Source organism: Melanotaenia boesemani, chromosome 18 (genome assembly GCF_017639745.1).
Source record: "Melanotaenia boesemani isolate fMelBoe1 chromosome 18, fMelBoe1.pri, whole genome shotgun sequence".
Classification (NCBI taxonomy): domain Eukaryota; kingdom Metazoa; phylum Chordata; class Actinopteri; order Atheriniformes; family Melanotaeniidae; genus Melanotaenia; species Melanotaenia boesemani.
This window is the reverse complement of record NC_055699.1, coordinates 22,535,108-22,556,779: the sequence shown is the minus strand read 5'-3', so window position 1 is coordinate 22,556,779 and position 21,672 is coordinate 22,535,108. Positions and strand designations below refer to the sequence as shown.

At 42.5% G+C, this 21,672-nt stretch overlaps 2 protein-coding genes across 4 annotated transcripts in view; one reads left to right on the top strand and one right to left on the bottom strand.

Annotated features, from left to right (window-relative positions):
• LOC121628724 (NACHT, LRR and PYD domains-containing protein 12-like) overlaps positions 1–21,672 on the top strand; it is a 2,607,341-nt gene that overhangs the window by 1,536,033 nt on the left and 1,049,636 nt on the right. The window lies entirely within an intron of this gene.
• sugct (succinyl-CoA:glutarate-CoA transferase) overlaps positions 1–21,672 on the bottom strand; it is a 106,819-nt gene that overhangs the window by 16,505 nt on the left and 68,642 nt on the right. The window contains exon 13 of one of the 3 annotated variants that reach the window (XM_041968061.1): positions 5,701–9,963. The exons of the other annotated variants lie outside the window; for them this stretch is intronic. Within the exon in view, the coding sequence (XP_041823995.1) occupies positions 9,763–9,963 (201 nt within the window). The 3' untranslated portion in view covers positions 5,701–9,762. Of the gene's footprint in view, positions 1–5,700; positions 9,964–21,672 lie in introns of those variants that run through there. 3 annotated transcript variants of the gene reach the window in all.

Genomic DNA, 21,672 nt, shown 5'->3' with positions numbered 1-21,672 from the left:
TATGATGACTGAGTACCAAAATAAAACTAATACTTTAATAATTATATATGAAAAGGATGCTAAAAAGTAAACATATTAAAATAAAAAGGCTAGTTCTTGGATGGGAGGCCCTGATTTGTGAATTTGCGGGCTTTGCCCACTGAGGCCCTCTACACATAGCGGCAAGTGTGTCTAATTATCTTAGAAAGCCACAATCCCCATGATGCGATGCGTTGGTGTTTGCACCCCCCTTCCTGCCCAAACTGAGTGGTTAATTGTGGGATATATTAAATGCATCATCCTGCAGCCATTCCCCAAAAGCGGATCTAAAATACACCTGTGCTAAAGTGGTCAAAACTAGTCTGAATATTTTTACAGAAACAGACCTCGGCAGAGAAAACACCTCAACCCGAGCTTCCAGGACCGTTCTACAAATGTTCAGCTCACATAAGAATAAAGGAAACTGCAGAGGGGCCATTCAACAAGACGAAGCTGTGTCCCGAATGTTGAGTTGAATCAGATCATTTCAGCTATGTGCTCAAAAAACTTGTGGACCAGTTTTCAAACAGACCAGAGTCATTGACCCACTTCTGTGTGTGTTGTGTAAGGATTGCGGTCTTGTGTCAAACCTGAATGACGTCATGGATGCTGACATCAGAATGAGAAAGCTGCATCTCTAAAAGTCGACACAGTGACACAGAAGGACAATGATTTCTCAGAGTGAAGCACCCCAACTCCGTCTTGGTCATCCCGACCTTCGCTCAGGACTCTGTGACCTGGAAGTCCTGACAAGTGCTGATGGATTTAGAAAAGTCTTTTATCAGGGGAGCTAAAAAAGGGAAGACCACAGCCGGGAGGCTTTAACCGGATTCACAGACACATCTGAAAGCAGAGTAGGAAGAAGCAGAGTGGGTGGCGTCAGCAAGCATGAATTATTTCTGATTAGAAGCCAAGAAACAGAAAACAGCAGCTTCAAGTTCTGGTACTGGAGTCAGTCAGGGCGGGATGACATCCATGGGATCAGGGCTTTGACTTATTGAGCATGGAGTCATCTTCAGAGAGCAGCAGAGGGATTTTCTTCAGTGCCCATCATCAACAACTTCAGGGAATCACAAGCTTTTCTCATTATTTGAGGTTTGAACACAATTAGTTCAGGAATTCCCTCCACAGAGAAAAAACCCTGGGATTTTATATCAGGTCATCATCACACATGCAAATCTGGGTCTTTCCATAAAGACTGTTTCCCCATGAATATTACAACATGCACCTGTGAAGGATGCAGGTTCTTCTCGAAGGGATAAAAAAAAAGTTTAAACAGAGAAGCAGCAACATACAATAGCCAGCTGTTGAATGCATGGGTTTATCACTTCCCAGCTGATTCTCTAAGGTCTGAGGCTGAACTGGGCTGGAAACTGGCAGGCCTTTGACTGGGAGAGGCAGGTTTAAGTGGCTGCATCAGTACAAGTTGTGATTCCTGAGGTTAAGAATTTTATCAGACCACATCAAATTTAACCTTTTCATCCTTGAATAAGACTGTACTAAATACAGATCCAACTCCTTTTAAAGAGCAGTGATAAACACCCCTAATGTTACCATAGAGACAGCACACTCACTGTTCATCTTATTAGGTCCACCTTACTAGTGCCGAGTTGGACCCCTTTTTCCTCCAGAACTGCCTCAATTCTTGGTGGTATCGATTGAACAAGGTGTTAGAAACATTCCTCATAGGTTTTGCTCCATATTGACATGACAGTGTTGTGGAGTACTTTCTGACTCTGGATGCCATGGTGGGGTCTGCTCACAGCTGCAATGAAGTATAGTTCTAATCTATGTATTTTAAGTAACTCTAATTATGAAATGTTGAGAATAAGATACTTCAACAGCATCACGCAGTTGCTGCAGGGTTAGGCTGTATATCTATGATTTGCATTGAGATCTGGTGGCTGTGGAGGCCATTGGAGTCCAGTAAACTCATTGTCATGTTCAAGAAAGCAGTTGGACATGATCTGAACTTTGCAACATGGTGCATTATCCTGCTGGAAATCAGAAGATGTGGTCATAAAGGGATGGACATGGTCAGCAACAATACTCAGGTAGGCTGTGGTGGTTAAACCAGGCCATGTTGGTATTAAGAAAATATCCCCCACACCATGACACCACTAGCAGCCCAAAACATTGATCCAAAGCAGGATGGATCCATGTTTTCATGACGTTTTCACCAAATCCTGAGCCTAGCATCAGAATGTGGAGCTGAAATGGAGATTTATCAGACCAGCAACGTTTCTCCATCTTCTATTGTCCAGTGTTGGTGAGTCTGTGTGAATTGTAGCCTCAGTTTCCTGTTCTTAGCGGACAGGAGGCACCCGGTGTGGTCTTCTGCTGCTGTAGCCCATCTGCTTCAAGGTTGGACGTGTTGTGTGTTCAGAGGTGCTGTTCTGCAGACCTTGGTTCAGAACCAGTGCTTATTTGAGTTCCTGTTTGCTTTCTACCATCTCCAACCAGTCTGCCCATTCTCCTCTGAAAGGCCACACATCAACAAGACATTCTGGTTTAGACAACTGCTGCTCGCTGGATATTTTCTCTTCTTCAGACCATTCTCTGTAAACCCTAGAGATGGTTGTTGGTGAAAATCCCAGAAAATACTCAGACCAACAACACTGTTCAAGTCTCTTAAATCCTCTTTCTTTCTCATTCTGATGCTCACTTTGAACTTCAGCAAGTCATCTTCACCACATCGACATGAATAGATGCACTGACTTGCTGCCATGTGATTGGCTGATTAAATATTCATGTTAACAAGCAGGTGGACCTGATAAAGTGACCAGTGACTGAATCCCTTCTTGCAAACAGCATCAGGGCAACCAGCCAAAGTCTATGTGGGAAACGCGGCAGATCAAACAACATATTTTGGTATTTCATTTAGAGAATCTGAACCAGGAGGAGGATAAACAATTAGACCAGAACCAACTCCAGCTAAAGATTCATGAATGTCCTCAGAGGAAGAGATGAAGGAGAAGATATTATTGTCCTGATTTGGTCCCAGACTGCTGCACATGTCGTAAATCATCTCCACATGCACATAACTGCAGACACACAGATGCAGCAGACCTTCGTGATAACATGATGAGCCAAGGTGTCATTTAAACAATCAGACATGAAGATAAAAACTAGCTGAGTAAAGGAGGCAGAAAATCACAAATCAGATATGAATGTCAGAAAAATTTTAGATGAGAGAATATGAGGATGTGAGCAAAGCTGCACCTTACAGAGAAGAGTCTCTCTCCTGGAACTTTTTCAAACAATATGGATTAGATTTTATATAGTGCTTTTCAAGGGTGAAGTGTTCTGCCCAAGGACACAGCGACAGATGACTGGGGGAGTTGGAATCGAACCGGCAACCCTCAAGTTACTGGACAACCCGCTCCACCACCTGAACCACTGGCACCTATACCAGCTATACTTATTCAGTCTTTTAAATACTACTGACTTGAGCATGACTTGAACTTTTAACATACTAACCGAGGCCCGGAGACTCTGAGATGTAGCTTGTGGGTCTTTTTTAGTTTCTCTGAGCATTGTTTGGTCTCATGTCAGACATAACTTGCTGAGACGTCCACTCCTGGGAAGACCAACAGCTGAATCTTTTCCTCCTGTAAATAATCTTTCTCTATATAAAATGATTATCTTAAAATAGTTTGGAAATGACTTTATAACCCTTCCCAGGTTGATGGGCAGCAAGATCGCTTCTCTAAGGTCCATGCTGATGTCTTTCCTCCTTGGCATTGTGTTAACACACCAGCCTCATTTCTGCTCTATGTTGACTACACAAACAGATGGAGCCTTCTATCTTCTGTGTCCTTTAGTCCATGTTTAAAGAGCATACGGATGCAAAGCTAGACGTAGAAACTACTGGAAGTAATGTTGTGCTGCATAGTCTATGTCTAACAACCATGCTAACGTACAGGGCACATGGAGCATGTGGAGATATTTGACAACATCTGATGCTGATGTACCCATTTAACGAATGTAAAGAAAACAAATTAGGCTATATTGTAATTTGTCATGTGTTGTTCATCTGAAACAGAATTTAAGACAAGAACCAAATCATTGTTAATTATAATATCATGACACATAAAACCCTAAAAGTGAATGAAGGTGGGTTTTTTTTCTTTCTTTAACATTTTTTTCAACTGATCTAAAGAGAATGTTTTGTTGTTTTTTGTTTTTTTGTTTTTTTGTTTATTTTAACAGATATTGCTCTAAATGTTGTGTTTGAATGTAAAATGAATGTTTAGGATGTGGATGAAGACTCAACTGTGGTATTTATTATCCTTAAAAGAAACAGGATCAATAATTGATATTTAAAAGACATTTGAGTTGAACTCAGAGTTCAACTCAAATGTCTTTTATTTCACTGAAGTTGAAATAAGCAGGACAGAAAGAGTTTGATCACAGAGCAATAACAGCAAAAATTAACACACACACACACACACACAGCATCTCCTGAGGAAACTTTAATAAAAGTCAAACTCTGATCGATGGCTTTAATTTCAACATCAAACTGCAGGAAGTCCAGCACTGCTGACAAATTACACTCTAAGTTTCTTGGTGACATGAAATCACTGAGGACACAAATTATTTCTGGACATGTTGGAGGAACAGCAGGTTTTAATATGTTCTGGCTGACGGGATCACATGTGGACTGCCCTAAAAACAGGCATGACCACAATCAGGATAGATTTAAGACACATTCACAGGTGGTCCAGAACATTTTTCATAGTGGGCTACATTAATAGACCACCTACTGAACTGATATAACTCAACAACAGAGAGCAGAATTCCCACCGGGATGTTTCCAGAGAAACATGTTGTAAAAAGCAGCGTCAAAACTCCCACAATGAATTAACTAAAGGTATTCTGCTGTTCTTTCATGTTCATTTCTGCAGAGATGGTGAACAAAGTTGGTGTAAACTCACCTAAAAACCTCTGTGTTGGTCCTGGTTACCTGTTCACAGACCTCAACCCAAACATCATCCATTTACTAAAGAGAACTTTCTCTGGTCACTTATTGTATCCTGTGGACACAACATGAGGCTCCTATTGGCTCACTGAGCTGTCAATCAAGCAAAGACAGCTGCTTATTTCCTGAAATCTCTAATCAGGAATGTTTGTATGTACACTAGACAGAAGAAAGAGACACTAGGAAGGATGAGGCAAAGCTGCCGACTCATTGGCGATGTTGTGGGAACACACTGACAAGATTATTTTTCAGACTAATAGTTTAACTACTTGTCTTTTTGTTTTAAAATATTGATCAGTGGTTCATAACTGAGATGGTGATACATACAGGTGCAGTAGCTGAGGCTCTCAAGCACAACATAGCATAGCTAAAAGTTTACAACCACCACAATCATAAAGTCACAAACAGCTTCACACAAACCCATAACATCCAGCCAGAGCTAGGACGAGTTTCCCTGGGTCCTAAAAGCAAGAGGAAGCAGAGGCAGCCATGCACAGCAGGTCACTGGCACAGGTCAAACCACCACTACCATCCAAATGGATAAACTGGAGCTACAGCTCCCCTCCAGCTGCCAAAATCGCCAAAGCTCATCAAGCTCATCAAGCAGGCTGCAGTACCAACGCCAGGATCAAACCAAGGCTTCCAATAGGAACAAAGGGGAGAGCTCTGTATTTTCAGACATAAAGACTGGCGCTCAACATTTCATTTAACCATGCAAAATAACTTTATGATACGATACTATTTGATATCATACAACTTTATTGTCAGAGATGTGTCTAAAATTAGTTTCATCATGTTAGCAATGTTTGCATAAAAATACACTCATGAAAGTTGCACACATCTACATCATCACCCCCGAAAACCACAGACATTAATACACACAATATGCAATACACATGATCTACAATAAACACGTACGTTGGACACACAGTATCAGATGAGCAGAAGATGGTGTTCAGAACCGGCTGATGTACAAAAAAATCTAACTTTATTGACGCTGCAAAGTTCTGCTTAGCTGATATTTCAAGAACAAGCTGCAAGAACTCCCAACATTGGGCTGCAACATTAATTTGTTCTCGTACCCTCAACAACAAGATCAAAGTTCTCTGTTCTTGCAGAGTATCTAACAAGCTTCAATCATATCTGAAGAGTCTCAGCTTTCAAACCATCTGTTGCCCAAAAACCCAGTTAAACACAACAGCTGTGAGAACAAAAATCTTTAAAAATGATCTGACATCTTGGAAAAATGTGACAAACAATTACAGCTGCTTGTGTCTGCACATAAAAGCTAACAATATTTAACAGGACATGTGGACAGCATCAACAAAATATAGTAATAAATAAACTAACTAACTAAATAAATAAATAAATAAATAAAAATAATGAGACAAAACCAGGCTTCGTCCTTTTAGGAATCAGACATCCAGAGTGACAAGTATAATTATAAGCATGTGTGTGTGTGTGTGTGTGTGTGTGTGTGTAATCCTATCTGTTTGTGAGGCAAGTATCATTACATCCATATGGTCATCACACACACACACACAAACACACACTGTTTCCTGTGGTCAGAGTCATTTCATTTTCCACTTGATCTATTTTGAAACATCCAGAGAGAAAAATGAAGCAGAAAGATGAAACAAGCACGTTCAGGGTTTGTCTGCAGTCGAGCTGTAATCTGCTAAATCCCCAAATAACTGTGAGAAAATCAGACCTCATCTTGTCTAAACATGAACCATCAAGAGTCCACCACACACCTGTACCAGAAAGAAAGTCATAAATAACCGGAATGGGATGGTCATTTGTTTACATCTTGAACTTGTCCCAGTTCTGATGTGCGTCCAGACCATCTCAGCATCTCCTCATTAACCCAGACTTCCTTCATGAATGGGGGCTGATCTGGTTCTGGTTTCAGGGAACAGTTTTTGGAGAACTGAAGATGGTTTTGGACCCGAGCTTGGAGAACGTGCCTTCTGTCTCATCTTATAAGGATGGTACCATGATTCTGATGGTTCCGGTTTGTGACATAATTTGCAGAATGATACCAGATATATTTGGGATTATTTTGGACTGGTTTGGTCCTGAATTTGGGCAATATAGGAAAGGTTTTGAAGTTGCTTTGGTCCTGTTTATGAGCTACCAGCGGGTCCGTTTTGGACTGGTGTTAGACATGGGATTGAACTTGGATGTACGATTAGTTTTGGACTTTTTTGTACATGTCTGGTTCTGGTTTTGGGCTCTCCTTTGGACTGGTATAAACTGGTTTTAAACAAGCTTTTCTACTTGTTTTGAGCTGCTGTTGGAACAGTATGGATTTTAACAATGATCTATAATCAGGGATGGACTTTTTTGGACTGGTTTGGTCCTGGTACCAACAGATTTTGAATAAATTAGTATGAGCTGCCGTTAAACCAGTTCAAACTGGTTTTCAATCAGTGTCTGTGCTGATGTTTAAACGTGACTTTTCCTCCTTTACACACATACAAGAAATAATCTGCTGCTTCGGATGGGTGTGTTTATGTGTGTGTGTCGGAGCACATGTTGAGTGTTTGACTTTAATTTGTTCTTGTTGTTCTGTGGTGTTCAGCTTAAAGCTGGCATGTGTGCATGTATCTGAATCTCAGCCTCTGTGAGGATCAGTTTCAGACTGTTTGGGTTTCTAGCTCAGATCTCCAGGCCTGTCTGAGGACTCAGATGTTGTTTCAGACCAGAGACTGCTTCATGTTTGATGGTCCCCACAAAGACAGAAACAACCAGCAGCAGCAGGAATATAAAGGCCTGGAAAACAAAACCCAGAACCAGAGAGGGTCTGTGGGCAGTTACCAGGCTGATCAAAGACACACTCATCACAGAAGAACTCTGTGGTTTTCAGCCACGCGCCTCCTCTTCCTCCTCACTTCCTCTTCTCCCTATTTCCTCTACTTATCTTCTTGTCATTCATCGTTTTCTCTCCAGCTCTCTCACTGATTTATCTGCTCACTTCATCTGCTTCAGTCATACCTGAAAACAAGACTTCAGGTCTTGACACCCCTAATATACAGTGAGAATCATTGGAAAACTCCACATGGACAGAAAACTTAAGTCCTGATTTTTTATTTTACTGCAGCATCACCTGACAAAGGATTTCAGCTAACCTGTCACGGCCTCTGAAGTTTTCAACCTAAACTCTGAGCTGCTCTCCTTCTGTCACTCACCGAACATCCCTAACTCACTCTGCTGATGGTGTTCATGCTGGAGGGCGAAGCTAAATGTTTGGAGAACACCAACGTTTTGGTGATATGTCTTCAGCGAACATCTGGAGGAAGACTCAGATGTTCGACTGTCTTCGTTAATCCTGAACTGGCTCCTTCCCACTGACAGCAACATGGACTACATCCAACTGAAAGTTACGTTTATCGTTTCCCATTAGCTTCCCTCTTTGTAAATGTTTGTCTGTGCAGTCTGGCGGCTGCTTATCTAATCCTCAGTGGACTGCAGACGTGTGTTTCTTCACCGACCCTCAGAATTACTGAATGATGGTGCGTCTTATTAACGGCAGCAGCAAGTCAAACAGATAAATCAGCCTCTGGAGGAGGAAAACTGCTCTGTGGGTTTCTGCAGCTGCTGCTCAAACTTTCATTCAAACTCGCCTTAATTTCATCTTTAAAAGGATGATTCAGTTTTTATAAGTGGCAAAAATTCTACTTCTTATTCTCTTTACAAACAGGTTGATATGATATCATTTAAAGATGAATAAACTCATCTCAATGACCTTTAGAAAGAGCCAAGGTGGAGAATCCTCTCTATAACTCCTGTCAATCAAACAGATGATGGCTTCTTCACTGCTCTCCTCTCTTTCATTTCTTTTAACACCTCCTCTTCCTACCCACCAGCCCTCCTCCTCTCAGAGTCTTTGAAGATAACTGTGGCGGTCCATAAAGTCGACTAACCAGCACCCACGGGAGCTATCCAGGCCCGCTGTTACATCATGTTACAGCAACATCAATGAGTGAAGGAGTGTGCGCGGCGGCAGGATGCATGTGAAGATCTGAGGTTGGGTGAACCTGCTGCTCTCTGTTTGACCTCAACAATCAAAGCGGCCCGCGAACACGACGGCGTTTTCATTCCTGTGAAGTGTCGGAGCTCATCCTCGCTGCCACGCGCAGCCCAGCGCCTCACGGCATTTTTAGATGTCTTACATAAAGCTGCGGCCCTAATGTCCCCGGGGACGCTTTTTTTTCCCTATGGCTTCAGCTCATGACATGAATAATGCTCTTCATGGTGTTCTGCAAATGAGTGTTTTAGTTGAAGAGCTGTTCATTTCTAACTTTGAAGCGTAAAGCAGAGTGGTGTCACAGAGGAAGTGCTGTGACGACTTCTTCAAACAGAATATAAATAAGGAGAAAAAACTTCTAAAAATCTGTTAGGTGAAAAGGAAACCCAGACTCAGACTTCAGGAAGCCTGAAAACACACATTTAAAGCCGATAAAATGATCAGTGGAGGCAGGTTTAGTTTTTCTGGTGCTATAAAAGGTCAGAACTTGATGCAGGGCAGTTTTCCAGCTCTGTGCAGGTACAGCAGGGGGGTGATAAAGCTGCTGAAGATGTTGACTGCCAGGCTGACCAACGTGACCCGCAAGATGAAAATCAGGGATGCGCGCAGCAGCGCCGGAGACAGCATGATGATCTGCAGCAGCTGTGTGGTGCTGTTGAAAACCAGTGTGATCATGATGACCTTAAAGGCCTTCTTCTTCATGCTGTTCCAGTTCTCAGCACTCCGGCCCCCGTCACCGGGCCCCGGCTGCTTCAGCACCAGGAGGACGTGAATGCCGCAGTATGACAGGATGATGAGGAAGAGCAGAGACTTGGATATAAACAGATATGCGGAGGTCTCGATGGTAGGTCCAAAGGCAGGAAAGGTGAAATCCAGCAGAATCAGAAACCAGGCGATCGCGCAAAACAGCAACCTGTAACGTGGAGGTTTGAACCTGCAAACAGGAAGATAAAAATCTTTGACCTACGGACGCTCCAATACACAAACTTTACACAGGGAAAAAAACATTAGCTTTGAAGACAGATGAGCCAAAACACTCACACACTATGTTCCCCTTCAGCTTCTTAGATCCTGATCCATCCAACCAAAACCATTTACAAGAGGTCTCATGTGGATTTTAAATCTTTACAGTTCAGTATGTTTCATATGTGCTGGACGCTTTATTTTACCTCTGAAAGGCAGTGGTCATGTATTCGGCATGTTGGTTTGTCTGTCTGTGTGTTACCAACATAACTCAAAAGGTTATGGACAGATTTTGATAACATTTTCAGAAAATCTCAGAAATGGAATAAGAAACAAGTGATTAGATTTTGAGGATGATCTGGATCACCGTCTGGATCCAGAAATGTTCTGAAGGATTCTTTATTACGGGGAGATAGGGATCATTTTGCCATTAAAGCTTTTAACTGAAAAGTAGTGCTCACAAAGGGCTAGGTATTGTCACTAATTTCCTTAGCTGCTAATGTTAGCAGTATTACCCTGCAAAATACTTTACATATGAATGTAAAGTCACACTGGTGAATAAAGCAAAAGAAGAGAAAGCAAGAGAAGCTGATGCTAAGGCAAGCACTTGTTTGATTTTTGTGCTAAGATCTCGATTTAAATCCATAAATCATTTTTTTAAAACCAAGCCCTAATCACAATCATTGGCAAAAAAAAAAGTTAAATTGAAAAATAATAATAAGTACAATGGCTTGCCGATAGTTTGCGCTGTCTGAGTGCTTTTAGTTTACATATGAAATTATCACTATAACCTTGGTAGTTATTCTTTGTAGTTAACAGCAATTCTTCTGTTGATTTCAGTTCAGAGCCTTGGATGGGAACGGTAAACTATAAATAGAGTAACTAAGCTAGTTTGAGAACACATATTTTCATTTTACCAAGTGCAAGAAGTGAAGGAGGCACTTTTAACTGTAATAATGTCAAAAGACCACTAGATGCAATATTTTTATCCAATCAGGTCTGAGAACTCAAGCTTCACCATTGTCCAACAATAGTTCAAAAGACTATGATTGCTTTTAAGTATGTGTTAAACATGGCTGTATTGCATATTTTGCATTTGTTTGAAGCATAAGTTGTGCATGTTCTCAGAAATTGAGGCTAAACATGCATACGTTGTAATTTAAAGGCTCATTTAAGTTTCCCTATACGTATTTACATAGGCATGTTTGTTGCGGACGTCACTACTCTCATACATTTGTCCATCCTTTGGCAGCCACCAGAGGGTTGAGCAGAGTTTAGAGCTCACCTCAGAGTTCCAGCGTCAATTTCAGACAAAAGCAAACATGGTAACAATTGAGTAGATTACTATATTGTACATTCTCAGAAAGAGAAATAAAAGGAGGCAACGCAGCAGGCGGTAGTGGTCTATGCAGCCATTGATAATATTGCTTCTTTTTCTTCTTTGCTCATTTTGCTGGTTGCATGGCAACTACACTGCTCAACACTGCCTCCACAGTTTCCAGTGATACTGCTCCACTTGCTGCGTTGAGGAGACGCATCCGCAAGAGCCAAGAACCCAGTAAACGATGCACGACACTGATGGAAGGCTCATATAGTGTAGCTCATAAATAGGCCTTTAGTGGAACCTAAAGGGGCTAATTTGGTCAGATAAGGTCACAGGGTGGAAAGCGGTAAAAATGACAGAAAGTTGCAAAGACAACCTTGTTGACCAAGTTTGAAAATTACCTGCAGCGTTACGATGCATCAGTGCCACTGCACAGTGAAAACATATATATAACAGCTTAATAACAAGTCATTTTGTGTCCACCCAACAAATTCCGCAACTTTATCCTATCTGAGTTCTCTAATGCACCCCCTAGTGGAATCCTCGGATAACTACTGTAGTACACAGTATGGGAACAATTACACTCATGATAGCACTGGTTCTCTACCTGAATGAGAGTTAAAAACCAAGTATATTATCAACCTAGGGAGTATTATTTCATTGAAATGGCATCCAAACCTTGGGTGAAGGACCATATAACCATATTCTTATAATCTCTACAAGAAAAGGAACACTTTCCTGATACAGAATGGAGGGGTTGGGCCATGGGAGGGACTGGGATTAGGTTAAAGTTTATAATTTATGTTTAGGCTGTGTATAGTTTCATTTCTTTGGCAAAAGCTGTGGTTAAACCACAGAAATACATTATGTTAGCTTATATACCACTCATCACACCTGAGCTGCTTCCTTTATGTTATGATAGATAGTTAGGGATTCTACCTCCACTACACTTCACTACAACTGAACATAAATTTAGAATTTTAATGCAAAAATGTTCTCAGACTCTGCAGAGTTACCTGATGAAGAGGGTGGGATGCACCACCGCCAGGTAGCGCTCCAGGCAGATGCAGGTCTGGAACAGGGGTCGAGATAGCAACATGAGCTGCAGGAACAGCTGCAACACAAGGACCCCGATACCCAGTGGCATCTTCAGCATGAAGTGAACTATTACGTAGAAAGACGAGCAGCAGAAGATGATCTCAGCGATGGCCAGATTGAAGGCAAAAATCTCTGAGACCATGGACCCACCCGAGTCGCTTGCTATCAGCCATACCACGTAGGCATTCGCTGGCAAACCCACCAGCACGTTGGATGCTAGCAAGCCAGTTATCCCTTCCAAGAAGAAACTGGGATCAAATGTTGAAGTGTAGTTGGCTCCCAATGAACTCATCTTCACCAGATGCAATAGCTCTTGTTAAAGGAATCTGCAGGAGTTTAATGACAGTGAAGATACTTACTCTAATATCTGAGGTCTTAAGATTCTCTTCATTTATCCAGAAATCAATCACTCCTGCCATCTTAACTCTTGTGCTCTGATTAACTACATCATAAAACAAATCTGTACATCTGCTTCACAGAAGTTCTGAGTGTTTTTAAAGAAGTCGGAAGCCTCTGATTTTCAGTCACAACCAAAAGACTGACAAAAATTAATTGCATTTTTACGCACCTTGATCTGACTCTCTGTTGCTGCTGCATCTAAACACCATTCATTCTATCGTGGTTTTGCATCCAAGAGGCTCTGCTGTTTGTAATTTGGGCTTTTCGTTTCTCAACCGTCTAACCACACACTCCTTTTAAACTGGACCCACCTGTGGATTTGCATGACGGGCAGCGGAGTCTAAGTTTACATCTGCTGTATTCAAACAAGCTGAATGGAGACACGGATATGGTTTCTGTGGACTGAGGGTACAGCCACATTTGCATTGGACATTCCTCAGAGTGCAATTTGTCAGTGGAATTTTATAAACAAAATGGCAAAAGGTTTCTTAACAAGTCAGCCAATACAAAGAGGAGCTTTGTCTGAACATCTAAAATAGTGCAAATATACACAATGATATATGTAATTATGAGCTGGTCAATTAATGCATATTGCTACTTAGTTTCTTAAAAATGATATTTTCCTCATCATCCTTCTGCCATTATTTATAATGCTTAGAGTTTGATATCAACTTTCTCTGTCAAAGAGTCTTTTGTTCTTCAAATTGTTTCTTAACCTGATTTAAGACTAAAAGGTTTCTTTCGTATCAACAGAAAACCTGTCTGGTTCTAATTTGTACATCGGTTCTGTTTAGGAACCACTGAATAAACCCAATTCATTGAAACCAGAGCACCAGTTCTGTGTTCCATTCAGTCAGGTTAAGAGTCATGTATCATACTCTTCTTTTTCCACCGCCTCTCCAAACTTCACCCTCCCATGGTCACTGAGGTGGTTAAAAAGCTCCTCAGTGGTAGGGCCCTGGGGGTGGATAAGGTTTGCCTGGAGTTCCTTAAGGGTCTGGATGCTGTAAGGCTGTCTTGGTTGACATGCCTCTGCAGCATTGCATGGACATTGGCAACAGTTCCCCTGGACTGCTAGACTTGGGAGATGGTCCTCCTCTTCAAAAGGGGGGATCAAAGTGTGTGCTCCCACTACAGGGATCACACTCCTCAGCCTCCATGGTAAGGTCTATTCAGGGGTCCTGGAGATGAGGGTCCGCTGGATAGTCAAACTTTAGATTGAGGAGGAGCAGTGTGTTTTTTGTCCTAGTCGTGAAACAGTGGACCAGCTCTTCAGGGGTCAGTCTACATTTGCTTTGTGGACTTAGACAAGGCTTTCGACTATGTCCCCCAGGGACTCCTGTGGGGGGTGCTCCGGGTGTATGGTGTACCGGACCTCTTTGTACGAGCTGTCTGGTCCCTGTATGACCAGTGTAAGGGCTGGGGTGGGGTTGGGTTGGGTGGGGTGGGGTGGGGTGGGAGGGATGGATGGATGGATGGATGGATGGATGGATGGATAATTCTGCTGGAGAGTTTGTCAGCCATCCTGTCCATTAACTCTCCGACTCATTCATATTTCTTGTTCTCGATTACCAGGATGTTGTTTTAAGGAAGAGCCAAAGACGTTTACAGGTAGTTTACTCATAAGGAAGAAATCAACAAATGCATGTAAATTATGGTAATGAATATCACACATAGAGGACTGCAGTATCAACATCAAAATATACAGGAAACCAACACATACTGAGCACTATCTGCAATGGATTTCACAACTTCCAACAACTTACAAGCTGTCTGTTGTTAAACACTTTATAACCGGGCCACAATTATTAGAGATTCACAGAACAGGGAGGAGGAAAAATACATTAAAAGCCTCTGACAAAGTGTCACTTTCCAAGGTGACCCTTAGATACTGGAAAGGTTTCACAGAAAACAAATAGTATTGGTATGGATGGTTACCCTACCAAATATAAAGGGCTTTACAGAATACACACAGAACAATAATAAAAAAAAGAAAAATAACTTAGGCTAGGTTCAGATTCAGATTTTTTTGTGAAATCCAATTTTTCTGAGAGTCCGTTCACATTTCCAATTAAATGAGACTTGTATGTGATCTCCTGTATGAACCTTATGCGCACCAAAAGTGTCCAGCATGCGGAGAAGACACGACGACGTGACAGTGAGCATGCGTGTGACGTCTTCCTGTTTGCTGAAGTAAACATGGATGGTAACAGCGGAGCTTATGTTGCAATTTTTAATTTATTATTCAACTGTAGCCAGCACATTTTCGATAGAATCATTTTAAGGAGGAGATTACAAAGGAGGACAGCCAGATTTTTGGCCATGGCATTTTGTGGAGCAGTGGCAGCAATGTCTATACTGAGAAACGTGTGGGTAAGGAGTCGCAGCCAGGAGTGATGGGAGAGTGATGTGAGCGACTTCAGACTGAATTCGCACGGCCAAAGATCAGATACGTATCGGATTTAGGACCACATATCCAAGTGGCCTGGGTCGCATTTGAAAAAATCGGATCTGTGTTGTTCAGACTGTTATGAAAAGATCAGATACAGGTCGCATAGGGGCCAAAAAAATCAGATTAGGGTCACTTCAGCCTGCAGTGTGAACCTGACCTCAAACACCCCAGTAAAACCATACCACTGTGAGACATTTATTGGTACACCCAAAATGCAAAGTGCCTGCAGAAAGCAAGAGTAACATCATCTATGAAATACCCTCTCCATCATGTAATGAAACATACAGAGGAAACCAAAGACCTTCTGATATATGGAAAGGTGAACATAGGAAAAAATGTGAAAAGGAAACAATAACAAGACACAAAAAGCAGAGCAAAAACTACAATCCAAAATCAGCCCATATCCGACCATTTTAAAAGCCAAAGTCATCCGCTTAAGAAAGTTTAACTATCACTGGATCAGGGAGGCCATAGAGACCTGAAATCAGACCAGCAACAGCGATGAGGGATCTAATACTTTCTCACACATTTGGGATGCCATCTTCCACAAGACACTAGACAGCAGGGGGCTTAATCATACTCTGCTGTCTGGCAAAACTATGACCACCCATAAGACACCTCACAGCAATATCATGTGCCCCGTCTGAGAAAGGCTGCAGGGAGTAGCTGTGACTCTTTCTTGAAGTACCACTATTTAACTATGATAGATTTTCTCACTGATGTGCCCCCTAACAATGGCTAATTCAGCATCTGTCTTTCATCTCATCTTTTCCATGAGCTCTCCATCCCATAAATGTCAGTCTGATGTCGATTCTTGTCTTATCTCTTGCTATTTATTTCCCTTTCTCTTTTTCTCACTTCCTCCAATCACGTTATCTTGTTTTTTGCTCTCTTTTTTTGGGCTAAATCAACTATGGTGAATGTTCAAAAAGCACTGAGTGTTGTTATGCACTTGCTAGTATGTGACACAGTGCCATAAAGTGAAATACTGCTATAAAGTGATGTAATGGTAAAAGAAAAAACTGCAGTTCCTCAGCCTTACAACGCTGCAACGACAGCTCCTTTTAAGGTCAGAGAGTTATGTAGTGCTACTTTAACAGTCTTACAAAAAGTAAGTTTTGTGTAGTAACCAAAGGAATTCTCCAGGTTTCCTGTGGTCAAAAGGATCCTCAACTAACCCATCACATATGACCCTTCAGGTCTGTAACACCCTGCCTTGATGATCTGGTCTAAATCCTTTTGATGAAAAAGGTGATCAACCAGAGGATCAAAGCATTGACAGGTAATTAATGGTTCCACTGTTTTCATGCAAATGAAAAGCAAATTTGAAGCAAACTTGGAAAAATTCAAGGCTGTTTCTCGCAACTGGTTTGGATCTTCAGTTCAGGATGAGAACTCTGTCCCCTGACCTATAGTCAGATCATAAACAAAGAGGCAAACTCTGTCCTGGCATGTATTTGGACATTTCTTTGACATGTTCCTCTTCCCAAAGCAGGACTGTATTCAAAACAGCACCAAACTGTATAGGAAGGTCTCAGAGAAGACAACAAATAAACCAAGATTTTGACCCAGCTTCTACAACTCATATGGGGCAAACAATACCCTACCAACGTCCTGGTTTCACACACCACAGGAAAACCCAGCGGGCTGAGGGGTGTCTTTTATTAATGTGACTCCTGGTTTTTATTTTCTGGGGAAATTAGATATATCTCACAATCTGGAGATAAAAAAAAAAGAAAAACAAAACTGACTGACTGATGTCAGATGTTGGGTGATACTGGTTCAAGTAAAAACGTTCAGGTTTAATTTTCTGAGTGTCATTTGACGTGTTTCTTGATATTATTAATCAAACAAATCTGAATAAATGTTAGATAGCTGCTGCGTTTGACTCTGTCCTGTGCTCACTTTGCATGCTTCATATTTCTGTTTGTTCTCCATGACAAGCATCATCTAGCAGCTGTGTGGTAATAAGGGAAGATTAGATGCTCATACATCAGATTTGCATGTCTGCTGGTGTCTAGTTAAATCAGGAGTATATTACATTACAGAGAAGCATCGGACCTGCTGATGGTTACCTAATTATCTTTACATAAAGTAAATGAACCAACTTCCTCTGATCTCTTGGGTAAACACATGAATAGAGATCCCAGTGACATAATGTGTGGTTATTGATTTCAATTTGATTTCAAGTTCAGGGTGCAACATAGTTGATCGTTCTCATTCAAGACAATGCTTTTAATTTCAGTAAATGAATCATTTACGTTTCAGAAGTGGCTGTTTCAACCTGCTAAACTCTGCACCTTTGTTCAGACTATTCTTAATGGAAACAAAGTTTATAATCAGGATGGGAAGTTTCACAGGATCATGGAGAATTTCCTTTATGTACACTCTGATTTTGGATCACACTATGAGACAGAAATAGCCAGTGTGGCTGGTTCAGAGGTAATAAAAAGCTTCCCTGTATGAAAGTGATGCTCTGGAGCTGAACTGTAATGATGAAATATTTATTGTGCCAATCTTATTAACATCTAACAGCTGGTAAACAAATCTCAGATCAGGGACGTGTCAACATGGACTAATCTGACTTCTGCTCAAAAACCCCACATTCAGCATGGATCACTTTAAAACTATGTCCCAGTCTTGCTACACCTGGTTATAAAAAGGTTTCTGAACAGGTCTGATATCCTCTAACAGAACAGCCTTCTAGGTCCAAAACCAAACCAAATTTAGGGGTGGCCACTCTGGACATATGAGGTTTGAATCAAATAACACTTCCCTGTTTCTACCAATGGCTCTGGGTCTGTACGGGACAGTTTGGTACACCCTGATGACCCTCTGTTGCATGTCCACAGCCAACCATATCCTCACCTGGTAGGTGACATATTGATTGGGCAGTAATAGACGTGTCAGCTTTTTAATAGCGTGATGTCATAGAGGTGCGACACCTTCCTTGAATCATAATGAAGAAGACGACAACACAGAAGCAAAGGAGAAGAATGATGGACATCCAGCAGTTTGTGTTATTTGTTCTGGACATGTGGCTTAAAACAACAAACTTCATATATTTAAACATGGTGGTGTTGCCACTTTGTTCTTACTGCTAAGTGAAGTGATGCTTCTTTGGACAATCAACAGATTGTAGCGAGTCAAGCTCCAACCTTTTGGGTCAGACCGGTAAGATTGAAACCTCAACAGAAGGGGTTAGATATTCTGGTACCCTTCCCAGTTTTTGCCTGTGGTAATGCAAAAAATTTGTATCAACCCATACCGTACTGAACTGGTCCGATTAGTGGAAACTGGGCTTAACATCCTATCACACCTGATTCACGACGTTTAGGCTGGTTCTTCTCTTGTGTTTTAACAGGTTTAGCTTTTCATGCTAATGTTCCTCACTTGAAAGTCACTTTAAATCGAGGCCGGCTTTAGGCAGGCACAAGAGGGGGCAACACCCCCTCAAATCAAATCCACCCAAAAAGGCATGAGCTACCTAAACTCTTTCTCCCCTCCACACCAAACTGTGTGCCAGCTGTACAGTAGGGCTGCAACTACAGCGTCGACAAAGAGTTTGGTGGGAAGCGACAAAGCAATATATGGTCATATTTTAACTATAATCCATCATAATTTCACTGGCAGACCAGGTCAAGTTGAAAATTTTTAGAAATAAAGCCACAGTTACCAAAATAAGAACGTTGTTGCTCTTTGCTTTTCAGGAGTAACTGATTACAGTATTTGCTGTTGGCTCGGAAACCTTTTTAAGTCTTTTTTTTTTTCTTTTTGTTCACCTGTCTTGTCCAGCATCGTTGCAAACAGAATGAATGTCTGGCTGCCGTCTGGTGCCGGGCAATTTTACTCTATCAAGCAGGGATTTATACTACATGTATAAAGTCCCTCTTGATGATATGAAAAACTTTATTAAATCAAACTCTTAATGCTGGACTCGACCGGAGGGGACAGAGAGAGAGAGAGAGAAAAGAAGGGAGAGAGAAGAGGGAGGGGAGGGAGAGGGACAGAAAGGGTGTGGGGAGTGCAGGTGGGGACTTCAGACATCATACAAAAGACCATGTAATCCATACTACTTACAACATATATAGCTAAGATCATCCTAGCCAGTAGGTCATTACACAACTAGTTGATAATAGTAACAATAATAATAATCACAATAATAATAATAATAATAATAATAAGAGTAATAATAATAATAATAAGAGTAATAATAATAATAATAATAATAATAACAGAAATAATAATAAAATTTTAAGAATAATTATAAGAATAGAGAGAAAAGGTATATTGAAGAAAAAAAAAAAAAATATGATAATAGATATAAGTGAAACTGCTGTATTCAAGGACACGCGCAGAGAAACCTGTGTGGATGTGCTGGAGGACTCGGTCACACGGCGACGCAGAGACTGTGTCAACATACCGAATATACGGAGTGGAGACGTTCAGGAAGGAGTGACCATGCAGAGTGATCATGCAGATGCCACCTCACCTGAACAGAGGCCAGAGTCAGGCCAGCGGTCCCGAGACCCAGGCCACCAGCCCCCCCGTAGGCAACAGACGCCGACCGGTCCACAGAGACGACCACTCGCCCGCCCAGGAAGACAGCAGCAGGAGACCCCAGCAGGAGCCCCCCCCGCGGACACAGGGCACCGGCCCCGGCAGGCCGAGGCCAGCAGTCCCCGACCCCCCCCCCCCGAGCACCGGCCGCCCGGGACAGACGGGGCAGAGGGCCCGGGCCCAGGAGCGCAGGGACACCCCCCACCCCCACAGGCCGAGGGCCAGCACGCCACCCGGGGGGACCCGGCCCGCCCAGACGGCCACCGCCAGAGGCCAGCCCCACACCCCAGTGCCCAGCCGCACACCCCGAGAACTAATCCTGCCCCCCCCAGACCAACACACACACAAACAAACACACACACACACACTCTCCTTCCACTCCTCCATTCATCCTCCCACGCATACACCATCCATCCCTCACATACTCTTTCCTCCCACACACACACACCATCCTTCCACCATCCATCCTCCCACACACACACCATCCTTCCACCATACATTCTCCCACACATACATCATCCTTCCACCATTCATCCTCCCACACATACACCATCCTCCCTCTCATACACCATACATCCACCTTCACATACCCCATCCTCCCACACACACACACACTATCCTTCCACTACCCATCCTCCCACACATACACCATTCTCCCACACATACACCATCCTCCCTCTTCTACACCATACATCCACCTTCACATACCCCATTCTCCCACACACACACACACACACTATCCTTCCACTACCCATCCTCCCACACATACACCATTCTCCTACACATACACCATCCTCCCTCTCATACACCATCCATCCTCCCACACACACACCATCCTTCCACCATCCATCCTCCCACACATACCCCATCCTCCCACACATACATCATCCTTCCACCATTCATCCTCCCACGCATACCCCATCCTCCCACACACACACACACTATCCTTCCACTACCCATCCTCACACCATTCTCCTACCCATACACCATCCTCCCTCACATACACCTTCCTCCCACACAAACACCATCCTTTCACCATCATCCTCCCGCCACCTTATGTCCCGGGGGGACAGCCTCAGCCAGGAGGCGAGGAGACATGAGCCAGGCCCCCACCCCCCCACCCCGCCCCAGCCCCCCACTCCCCACCCCCAAAACAGCACCTTCCCCCCAGGACCAGCAGCCAGAATCCCCCGGGACAGCCCGCCCACGCCCCGGGCCAATGCGACAGGCCACCCGGCCCGCCCCGCCCCCGGGCCATCCATGGAGACAGGGGCGCTTAAAGACCCCATCCCCCTTCTAAGTCTAAAACCATTCCTTTGAATTTTGTAATTGTAAAATAACCAAACAACAAGCTCACAATGTGTTGCTTTTTGTTGAACTTATAGATCAGCTATTTCCTTTTGTGACATTTTTGTATGATGAGGTAGGGCATCAATTCATGAAAAAAGCTGAAATATAGAAATAAAAGGTTTCTGCCCAACAGCAGTTAAGTATAGCACGGCAGCACTGCATCCATGTTGGTGGGAAAGTCTCAGCTAAAGCTTTCAGTCTGGTAAAGGATCTGGTTATTATGTAAATGTATTAAGGTTAACTTGTTTTATGAACTTGTTATAAACTGTCAACCTTGATTCCACTTTTTAATACATATTATTGGCCTGAATTAATTTGTTAAAAACTAATACTTTCTTTATTTGACTAAAACTATCAAACTTAGACATGACTAAACGTGATTAATAAGCATTTTCGTCATGACAACTAAAACTAAGACTAAAACTGAGATACCTGCCAAAAACAACACTGGTCCAGACCAGAGTCCAGAATAAACATGGAGAAGCAGCATTTAGCTG